Source organism: Hordeum vulgare, chromosome 7H, assembly GCF_904849725.1.
Source record: "Hordeum vulgare subsp. vulgare chromosome 7H, MorexV3_pseudomolecules_assembly, whole genome shotgun sequence".
Lineage (NCBI taxonomy): Eukaryota > Viridiplantae > Streptophyta > Magnoliopsida > Poales > Poaceae > Hordeum > Hordeum vulgare.
The window spans coordinates 77950797-77962335 of record NC_058524.1 but is presented as its reverse complement, the minus strand read 5'-3'; the positions used below and the strand labels follow the sequence as shown (position 1 = coordinate 77962335).

Here is an 11539-nt window from a genome sequence, read left to right as displayed (position 1 = left end):
CCATCATATCATTCTCCTAATGATGCGATCCCGTTAACAAGTGACAACACTTGTCTATGGTTAGGAAACATTAACCATCTTTGATCAACGAGCTAGTCAACTAGAGGCTTACTAGGGACATTGTTTTGTCTATGTATCCACACATGTATTTGTGTTTCCAATCAATACAATTATAGCATGGATAATAAACGATTACCATGAACAAAGAAATATAATAATAACTAATTTATGATTGCCTCTAGGGCATATTCCCAACAGTATCGTGCACTACGATACTAACACATATGATACGATGTATTTAAGTGGCCTAATGTTGTGCGATTTCGTGGTTGGTGCCCTTCCTTTACAAAATTCTCGACTATCTCATCCCAACCACGCCTAAAACTGAAAGTTCTATAAAACTAAAATAAGTTGCACAATATTTCAATCGAGTAGGATGCTAGGCATAAGTCAACTCGTGGGACATCCACATGTCCGTGAGGATCTCCCACCAAGCCTTGAGCCAATATTCCTTCCCCCTCCTTACCTCTTATGTCTACACGTCTTGCCAGCTACTCATCTTCTTCATCGAGACATCCATTTTCCTCTCTCTCTCTCCCTCCCTCCCTCTCCCTCTCCCTCCCCCTCGCCCTCCCTCCCTCCCTCCCCTCCCTCCCTCTCAATCTCCCTCCCTCCCTCCCTCCCCTCCCTCCCTCTCAATCTCCCTCCCTCCCTCCCTCCCTCTCCCTCCCTCTCTCTCTCTCTCTCTCTCTCTCTCTCATCTCACAAACAACTAAGACGTGCACACCTTCCAATCCCGCAAGCCGTTGCTGCAAAGTTGAGGCATTGTACACAAGCCATATACATTATTGCATCACCACAAGGGAAGATGGGTTGTTGCAACCACGGTTCTCACCAATATAGGCTATCTGACAACCGATGATGCAACTACAGATCTCGACATCTCGTCACTCCGAGAAGCCGATTGCGGGTGTCGCAAGACAATTGTCGTTGTTGCAAATTCAAATCTCACCGATGACACAAGTCCATCGGCGGGTGTTGCAAGCTACAAGACAGGGATGTATGCATTGCAAAGGAGGGGGGTTGAGGGCTGATGCTGCAAAGGCCGAGTTGTTGCTTGCTTTCACTGCTACAAGAGGTAGAGATGCTAGAAGAATGGATGCAAATTTTGTAAAGATGGGGCGCAACACTTCAAACGGGCCGGCGACGGAGGGGAGAGAGATTCTGCTGGATCTAACGGACAAATACATGCCAATTGGATGACATATGAGGTGACCGACACACCACGTTTGGGATGTTGATGCTAGCGCCCGCCAAAAATGATTCACCTCGTGCATTGTAACGGTACGTAGATCCAAATCTCCTCTCATAGATGGACATCACCATGATAGGTCTTCGTGCGCGTAGGAAATTTTTTGTTTCCCATGCGACGTTCCCCAACACGGAGGGAGTAACTAAAGTAGTATCGTGCACCACGATACTAACACATATGATACAATGTATTTAAGTGGCCTAATGTTGTGCGATTTCGTGGTTGGTGCCCTTCCTTTACAAAATTCTCGATTATCTCATGTCAACCACTCCTAAAACTGAAAGTTCTATAAAACTAAAAGAAGTTGGAAAATATTTCAATCGAGTGGGATGCAAGGCGTAAGTCAACTCGTGGGACATCCACACGTCCGTGAGGCTCTCCCACCAAGCCTTGAGCCAATATTTCCTCCCCCCTCCTTACCTCTTATCTCTACACGTCTTGCCAGCTACTCATCTTCTTCATCAAGACATCCATTTTCCGCTCTCTCTCTCTCTCACACACACTCGATCATCTCACAAACAACTAAGCCGTGCACACCTTCCAATCCCGCAAGTCGTTGCTGCAAAGTTGAGACATTGTACACAAGTCAGATACATTATTGTGTCGCCACAAGGGAAGATGGGTTGTTGCAACCACTGTTCTCACCAATCTAGGCAATCTGACAACCAATGATGCAACTACAGATCTCGACATCTCGTCACTCCGAGAAGCCGATTGCGGGTGCTGCAAGTCGATTGTCGTTGTTGCAAATGCAAATCTCATCGATGTCACAAGTCCGTCGGCGGGTGTTGCAAGCTACAAGACAGGGATGTATGCATTGCAAGGGACGGGGGTTGAGGGCTGATGCTGCAAAGGCCGAGTTGTTGCTTGCTGTCACTGCTACAAGAGGTAGAGATGCTAGAAGAATGGATGCAAATTTTGTAAAGATGGGGGGCAACACTTCAAACGGGTCGGCAACGGAGGGGAGAGAGATTCTGCTGGATCTAACAGACAAAGACATGCCAATTGGATGACGTGTGAGGTGACCGATACACCACGTTTGGGATGGTGATGCTAGCGCCCGCCGAAAATGATTCACCTCGTGCATTGCAATAACTGCAAACCTCGAGACTATAACAATTTGTACATGACCATATATCCGTCACGATCCGTTCAGAAACCAGGCATGGGATGAACTATAAATGCCATCACCCATTTTTCTTCCAACAAGCTAGCAATTGTGTTGACATCAGTGACACTGCATGGAAAGAAATTAATTATTCCATGTCCTACGGATTCTGATTTCTCCTTTTCTGTCCTATTAAAATTTGAAGGACGGCCATAGTATGCGGAGAGATAGAAATCCCTCTCGGAAGATCCAACACTCAATAAGAGCAAAGTGATAGAAGCTAACTACTAGTATTTGTGTGGTGGAGACATTACAAGGAGTTTAGACTTGACCTCCGGTACCAAGGTAAGACTAAAGATAGCACCTTCACCTCTTGTCTTACATTTTTTTTAAAGGAATTTCTTGCTTTACATGGAAATTTGAGATTTATTGTAGAAATTGGTAAATGGGCCAAGCCTAAAACTCTTAAATATACCCAAAACTGGAAAAGGATTTTCTCAAAAAAAGAAAGTAAAATACTACAGGAAAGATTCAGCCCGTGAGTGGCAAACTGGCAATAATAACTGCAAACCAACCCTTCACGACCGAAAAGAAACCGCAAACCCGCACCTGCCCAGGGACCCGTCCGGATCCGTTGTGAAGCCGGACCTGGGGCTGTTTTCCCCCAGCAAGCATGGGAGTAATTGCGCGTTGACGACGGGGGCGCTGCACGGGGAATCGGGGAGATATTAATCGATTCCATCTCCTCCGGATTCCGGCTCTCCCTTTCCCGCACTATAAAAATCCGGGGAGCGGCCAGGATCCGCAGCAGAGATCGCTGTCAGAAGGCCCCGCACTCAAACTCGACGGGGGAGGAGGCCGGGCGATAGAATCGACGGCTTGTTTTCGATCGGACGCCGCCGCCGCCGGCCATGTCGTCGTCGTGGAACTCGGTGGGGCTGGGGGTGCTCTACCAGGTCATCGGGTGGGTCGCCTTCTTCGCCTGGTCCTTCAGCTTCTACCCGCAGGTCGTCCTCAACTACAGGCGCAAGAGGTGCTCCCTCCTTTCTCTCCCTCCTCTTTGCCCCTTGGCTGTAGCGTTCTTGGGCTAGATCTGTTTGACCAGCTATTCTTGCTCGGATGTATATAGACACATTTCGGTGCTAGATGCACCCGTTTGAGCGTCAGCTGATTCCGGACGGAGGAAGCATGTGTCTTGATTTTGCAAAGAAATCGTCCTATCGATGGAGAGAAAATTGTCCGGTACCTGTGTAGGATGGAAACGGTGGTAAAACGTGCCAAATGCTTAGAAAATGCACAGCTTTGCTTGAGCTGATGATGGGCCGTGTCTTTGGCTGCTGGAAATTCTACGAATTATCTCGATTGCTTTGCTCCTATGACAAGATAATGGCCCTGTTTGCAGGAGGGTGGCATGTGTGCAAAGTATAGGGGAAAAAAACAAAACAAAGGCAGTTCGTATCGAGTAGAATGAGCTTTTGGCATGTAGTAGGACATGCGGTGTATATACGCACTGTAGTTGCTTGTCGTGCTTATAAACCTATCTAATTTATGCACTGGTGTCCATCTATCATGATTGTTATAAAACGATTAGAGCAGTTATGGCTAGATTTTAGTCTGAACTTTGAATTATAGTTTTGTAATGTTTCAATTCTACTCAACCAGGCGAAGTACATAAGTTTGTGTAGTATTTGATCGGCATTTCTTTTTCCTTGCCTTAGATTTACCTTTCACGATTGTGGCAGTTCGTTAACTCAGTTGTTTTCTTTTGGACCTTTACATTTGTTCAATATTTACGTACAACATGCAAATTCACATCTTTTATTTTTAAAACAAGTACTCTGACACAAGAAAATATGTAGGCCCATCATGATTTTCTGTGCAGTAGCTCAGAAAATATCTATGTTATCATTCAAGTTCCTTGTTCTGAGGTTTACCTGCTTTCATAAATTGCAGTGTCGTGGGTCTGAACTTCGATTTTCTGGTGCTGAATTTCACAAAGCACTCTTCCTACCTCATATACAATGCTGCTCTATTCTTCAGCCCCTTCATTCAGAAACAGTATCATGACAAGTTTGGTGATAAAGAGGTTAGGCATCACTGCCTTATTTATACGGATAGTTCGTGGTGGGAATAGTTTTAGGAGCAACATATTTTTTCAGTATCATAGCATATTTGCAATCTAGCATCATGTCTAGTCAGTTACCCATTGTTCTTATTCTTAAATAATCTCCACACTTGTTAAGAACACAATTATCATAACAGGTGCCCTGGAACAAAAGGTCTCTGTTTTGGTTTGTGCTTGTATGATTTTAATGTTACTATGATTTTTACAGCTGCGATTTTTTGAACTTTATTAGCTAGGATTAGGATTGCCGCTCACCATGAGAGCCATTATTATAGCCAATACAATTTGTTGATGTCTATTAGGACTATTTTGTGACCAATCACCAACTGGTTGAAAGCCATTCCTGACTCACTTTTAGCTGACAAATTTCACATCATTCCTGTGTAACTGAATTGTGTAATTGTCATCTATAGTTCTCCTTTATGTTTGCTTTATTTGTTCAGGGCAAATATTGGATACAAATAGTTTCAATATATTAGTATGTCTAGCAAATTTGATAATTCCAAAGAAAATCTAGATGTACATATGATTTGATATTTTTGGTATTAGCATTTATATTGTAACATGTCAGTACTTCTACAGAAAAAGAAGCCATTCCATGTCCTTCGTTATGTTGTAATTCCTCCATCCCAAAATAAATGTCTCAACTTTGTACTAACTTTAGTAACTTTGTACTCCCTCCATAAAGAAATAGAAGAGCGTTTAGATCACCAAAAGTAGTCATCTAAACGCCCTTATATTTCTTTTCGGAGGGAGTACTACGCTTGAGACACTTATTTTAGGACGGAGGGCGTACTTGTGAAACAAACTACTCCCATCGATCTTAAATAGATGCTGTATTCGAAAGTTTGTAGTCAATGTTCTAAAATCTTAAACATTAAAACATATAGATTTGCCACCTAATAATCTTTTTGGGTTTATTTACTGCCACAGATACTCTGGTATCATTATATTTCTTTATATTGTTTGCTAATATGTAGTTAAAATAACTCCAAAAATTTTGTGGGAGTACCAAGATTTTATTTACCCAGGCCTAAAATTAACATTAACTAAATGTATCGTTTGATGCAGATGATTCCTGTTGCCGCAAATGATGTTGCTTTCTCTCTACATGCAGTGGCCTTGACATCTTTTACCCTTTACCAAGTATTTATTTATGAGGTTAGTTTACTTGTCCTCGGGGGACTGCTGATCCATCTTCTAAATCTCTCGGTGTGAAACTTAATGTTGAATCTTTGAACTCGAAATATACAGCGTGGACAGCAGAAAGTCTCCAAAGTGTGCATATCAATCACCGCTGTTGTCTGGTCAGCTGCTATCGTTTGCCTAATTGTAGCATGGCCAAAAAGTGACTGGCTATGGCTTATTGATGTATTCAAGTAAGTTTTTTCTACGTTCACTGTTGACGGAGCTTTTCGTTGTCCGTTAGATCAGCTATTGTTTCTGAATTTTAATTGATACTTTATCCTGCTTCTGTTAGTAAAACTGGGGCTGATTTTCCTCCTATCTTTGTAAATTTCAGTTCAATACAGGTTGGGATGACAACAGTCAAGTACATCCCTCAGGTATTGCTACTTGTTATCATTATTTAAGTTACAGAGTACAACCAAATGACTGTCTCCTGATGTGACTACCGAACTACTGATATCAAATATGTAGTACAAAATATAGGGCAAACTAATACTGAAATTCAGCATGATGTATCTGCATCCAATAATCAGCAGTCGGTTGCATAGCCACCCCCAATATGTCCAATTGCCGTTATTTCTTATATTTCATTTGAGCGAAGTTTTCTTGTTGTTCTAAACTAATTCTCACTTGAATATTTACGGACTATAGCAAATATAATTAAGTACATAAACATAAATGGTGCACTGATGTTAGAGCCCTTTCTAACCATTATTATGTTACCTATTTGCCTTAGGCTGTGATGAACTTCAAGCGGAAGAGCACAGTTGGTTGGAGTATTGGCAATATTTTACTTGATCTTACAGGAGGGGTGCTAAACTTTGGTCAGATGGGTGTGCAAGCTATTGATCAGCGTAAGCTGCATTTTTCCTTTTGATTGCAATTTCCGTCATGCTCTATGTTATATATTTTTTTGGATTTTTTTCCTAACTATACAAAATACACTGCAGACACTTTAGTGAATTTCTATGGAAATATCGGCAAGACTCTTCTTTCGTTGGTGAGCATGAGTTCTAGTCTTTTACAGGCTGTACATGTTTTTGGTCGCCTATTAGCTTTCTGACTTGTCGTTCTCGCTGTATAAATATTTCTAAATCTCATGTCCCTGAATTTGTAGGAAACTGTTTTCTTCGACCTTCTCTTCATAATTCAACACTATGTGTTGTACCCTGTCAAACGGGATGAGAATGGTAAGGCCATCATTTCTGAGAGGATAGCTCCTCTGATCAGGCCCTCAGATAAGCCTGAAGAAGATAGTGTATGATATATATACAGTACGCGCAGTGCTGTCTCAGTTACTATTTGTTTGAACAAAGATACACCACGATTATTGTTTTTCATGTATTTTGAATTAACTGATGTACATATTTCTCCACGGATTACTGTAAAAATTTAAATATTGCAGACCTTCAGTTTTGTCAGTTGAAATTTATACTTTTTGTAAAGATTTATAAAAACAATTTATAATAGATCCGTCCAGTAGTTTATTTGCCTGTTGTAGTTATTTCCTTTTGTCTTTGACTAATCACTGGCAGCATTTTTATTTATACACCACCAATGGCACGTTCAGACAAGAAAAATGCCATAGTGGGATAGCCACGTGTATTGACTTCAGTTTGGTTACACTGTACGGTTCCAAATGGAATAAATACGTAGGCAAACGAATTAATTCATTATTAAATGAGTTACTTAAGGAGTACCGAGTAAATAAAGTTGAGACGGTAATTACATGTCATATAAGTTCAATTATTGTTTACACTGCAATAATCTTTAAATTTCCCCGTGGTAGGAACTATCTTGCTATTCAACTAGCTTTTTCCGTAAACTTTATGTTGTTTACTCCTGCATTTTAATTACTCATATAAAAAATGGTAAATATTTACTACTAAAGTAGGAGCATTTCTCTCAAGATCTTTGAGCATTTCCAACCCAAACCTAGTCAAAGAAATATCAATCTACTAGTTAGATAAAGCAATAGAAAGCGCAAAACGGAGGGTCTATGATTTTAATACATTTGTATTCACACCCCCCCCCCCCCTACTATTTATAAATGTACTTAAAGATATCAATTGTAAATCGGAGGATGTTTGAGTTTTGTATGTCTTTTCTTCCTTTTTGTTTACCAGACTCTGAGTACCCGGTTCTCCCTGTTCAAGTGAAAGATGGGAAAGATGGGATGGCCGTGTAAACTTGTAGGATTGGAGATGAAGATGGGTCTTATGGATCCAATGAAGCAAGATGGAGGCCCCCAAGTAATTAAGATGTGTGATGGATTTTCCAAGGACCAAAAACAAAAAGGGCTCAACGATGAAATGTTGGAATGAATCCTCCAAATATGGCATTGTCCACATGTACATACCAACAAAAAAAAAGACATGTCCAAATGTTAGCTAAGAATATGGCATTGTCCACATGTACATACCAACAAAAAAAAGACATGTCCAAATGTTAGCTAAGAAGAAGCAACGAAAATTGAATACACTACTCCCCCATTTCCTAAATATAAGACATTTTAAAGATTTAAATATAGATTACATACGGATGTATATATAGACAGAGTGATTTCACTCATATTGCTCTGTATGTGGTTTATATTAAAATATATAAAATATCTTATATTTAGGAACAAAGGGAGTACATGACTACCACAAGAAAACAAAGTGTAGACAATTCACTCATGTGATTCTTACCACAAGAAACACAAAATGAACATACCATGAGTTGACACGTACACGATTTAGTTATTCTCATATGAAGATTGTGATCTTGAGGGCCAACTAAAGAAGTGTATTTCAGGTTGGCTTTTTCTTTTTCCAAAAAAAGAGAGAGGGGCAGCCCCGCCTCTGCCTCATACGATGCAGTTTTGGGAAAACGTCATTGTTTACCCGATTGATCGTAGAGCACCCGTCGGTCACCTTCGGGTGACCCATTCAATCTACCTTTCATTGAACGGTGCACAACACCCTATACCATAGGCTAGCTTTTGCAGCGTGACCCTTGTTACATTCCCTTCGAGCAAACCAAGGGCATGTTACAAATGGGGTGGGGTGAGGTTAGGGCGTGCGGACCAAGATGAGACTATAGCGGGAACATTCCAATCCTCGGCGGCAGAGACCGACCATGATGAGGCATGAACCATCCTGCAATACCAACTTGTTGCAGCTACTCCATGGTGGTGGTAGGAGCCGAGAATGTCTGTCACGACGATAGATGAAACATGGGCCCTTGTTCATCCAAGCATCCCCGTACAATGTGGTTTAATGAAAGTAGACGTTTTCATCGACTATGAAGACATTTGTGATGACTTTGTCAATCTTAAAATAATATGTCAGCTTGATCTTTCAAAAGTGCTCATATGAGACAAAAGATGTTATGAGATGTTTCCCGCCGCGGACTGTAGCTGATTTTGCAATGGTCGGGCAGCGCCGCGCTCGCCCCAACTTTGTCTAGAGGGAGCCACGAGGAGGTGGTTTCGTTGCAACTGCAACACATGCCTTGTTTTAAAGAAAAAGAAAAGTTTAGCGAAGCATGAAAAAAGGGTTCGTGGGGAGAACAATAAGGCTCGTCACATGGGCTTTTTTTTAAAAGAACTTTTGATACTATTTTTTTAATCATGATAGTATAAGGGCATATACAATTGTGGCATATGGATGTAAATGTCCCATGACAAAAAGTAACTTGAGGCATCTATATTGATTTTTCCTTCCCAATGCAAGCTACCACTAGTGGGCCTCATCAAAGAATAGAAAATAAATACTAATACATGATCTCACTTTCTCATTCAAACCTACTTTTTCTGACATCCGATCCTACATGGCATACGAGACATCGTCCTGAGGCTATGCATTGTACATGCCCTAACAAACACTAAAATAAATAAAAAGTACATCCAGATTCATAGACCACCTAGCGACGACTACAAGCACAGAAGCGAATCGAAGATGCGTCGCCATCATCGCCCCATCCTTGTCGGAGCCGGGCAAAACTTGTTGTTGTAGATAGTCATCATGGTAAGACCCCATAGGGCCAGCGCATCAGAACAACAATCGCCGCCGATGAAGAGTAGCGTAGATCGGAAGGATCCAACCCGAAGACAGACGAACATAGACGAATGAACACTAGATTTGAACAAATCCGTCAAAGACAGGTCCATCGGAGACACACCTTCACATGCCTATCAACGATGCTAGGCGCACCATCAAAATAAGGGCTAGTCAAGGAAAATCATATTCCATCTTTAGGGAGCCACGGTCGTGTCGCCTTCCTCAAACATGACACAATCCCTTAACAAACTCAAAGAAACATTTAAAAATAGAGACGAGGTGGACCAACGCGTCCCCATGGTCCACTGCGTCCCCATGGTCCTAATGCCATAGGAGACGAGGTGGACCAACACCGACACCGACGGAAGACAAATAAACCTTAATATTTTCAGGAGAGAGGAGCCAGGAGGCTAGTGTTCAGTGCAATATGAGATTTTTGGCGGACATTCACGGGGAGAAAGAGCAAAATGGCTATTCTTATAACCAACGGCTTTCGACGCGGTCGATTTTATCATATTATCACCACAACAACTCTCGGCAAACCAACCTATGGTTGGATGCCCGGGATGATAGTTGTATCCGCAGCCCACGAACATCCAAGCCTTAAACTTGACACTCGTTCATGTATTTTTCGGATTTATTTTGGGCTTCCGACGATGTGCGTTCAATGGAAAGGAACATATTTAACCATGTACTATGTCAAAAAAACACAACAACTTGCATAAAAAAGAACAGAATTGTGTTCTTTTTTTTCTTGAACACAATGCTTTTCCTTCTAAGAATCTAGTCTGCTTTTCCTTTTAAGAATCTAGTCCAAGATTTGACCAAGGCCGCACCACAACACGAGCTCGGGTGGACGCAAAAAGTCGTGTTTTGACCCTTTTGGATAAGCTTAGTCGGATCTGACCCCGGTTCGTTGTTTTTCATCATCTGGCCATTTTTCCTAGTGTCAGGGGACTCGGCGGTAGGATTACATAACTGTAACATCTAAGATGCGACCCTATCCTTATTTTGGCGCGAGGGCCTCGACAGGGATAGAAGCGCATCTCGTCGTTTCGCAATAATGAATATCGTTACAAGTACATGTACTGAAGAGAAGAGTATATGGAATTGGCTTACACTCGCCACAAGCTACATCAGAGTCACATCAGTACAATACATAAATATCACGAAGAAGAGCAGGGTCCGACTACGGACGAAAACAAACGAGAAAAGAACGATGTCCATCCTTGTTATCCCAGGCTGTCGGCCTGGAACCCATCCTAGATCGATGAAGAAGAAGAAACTCCAAAAGCACAATCATCTCACTCACATCATAAAATCACCTTACGTGTACCTGCAACTAGTGTTGTAGTAATCTGTGAGCCACAGGGGACTCAGCAATCTTATTTCCAAAGGTATCAAGACTAGCAAAGCTTAATGGGTGAGCATTTATTTAGTGGCTAACTTACGAGTACAAGAATAAAGAGGGGATGATCTACGCATAGCGGACGTGAACTACTGGTGATCAAATGAATGATCCTGAACACCTACTTACGTCAAACATAACCCCACCGTGTCCTCGATCAGAGAAGGAGCTCACGAAAGAGACAGTCACGGTTACGCACTCAGTTGGCAAGTTTTAGCTAAGTTAACTTCAAGTTATCTAGAACCCGGTGTTAAACAAAGTATCCACGTTGCCACATAATTGCGGGCACGACTTTCCGAAAGATTTAACCCTGCAGGGGTGCTCCAACTAGTCCATCACAAACTACCACACGCTG

At 41.8% G+C, this 11539-nt stretch overlaps 1 protein-coding gene across 2 annotated transcripts; it reads left to right on the top strand.

The window, feature by feature from the left end:
* Positions 1-3016: 3016 nt before the first annotated feature.
* On the top strand, positions 3017-8122 carry LOC123410217 (cystinosin homolog). 2 transcript variants are annotated; one of them, XM_045103122.1, is made up of 9 exons: positions 3017-3453; positions 4374-4506; positions 5617-5706; positions 5800-5924; positions 6068-6110; positions 6470-6587; positions 6684-6733; positions 6851-6923; positions 7860-8122. In XM_045103122.1, the coding sequence occupies exons 1-9, from the start codon at positions 3332-3334 to the stop codon at positions 7919-7921; spliced, it is 816 nt and encodes a 271-aa protein (XP_044959057.1). In that variant the 5' UTR covers positions 3017-3331; the 3' UTR covers positions 7922-8122. The 2 variants fall into 2 exon arrangements, with proteins under 2 accessions (XP_044959057.1, XP_044959056.1); XM_045103121.1 differs by lacking the exon at positions 7860-8122 and having other exon boundaries at positions 3020-3453; positions 6851-7220.
* The last annotated feature ends 3417 nt before the right edge of the window (positions 8123-11539 follow it).

Excerpts from the sequence above, each read along its gene's own strand:
- LOC123410217 (XM_045103121.1), top strand. The coding sequence starts at position 3,332 with ATGTCGTCGTCGTGGAACTCGGTGGGGCTGGGGGTGCTCTACCAGGTC. Across the intron at positions 5,707-5,799 it reads ACCAAGTATTTATTTATGAG|CGTGGACAGCAGAAAGTCTC; the intron begins GTTAGTTTACTT and ends CGAAATATACAG. Across the intron at positions 5,925-6,067 it reads TGGCTTATTGATGTATTCAA|TTCAATACAGGTTGGGATGA; the intron begins GTAAGTTTTTTC and ends TGTAAATTTCAG.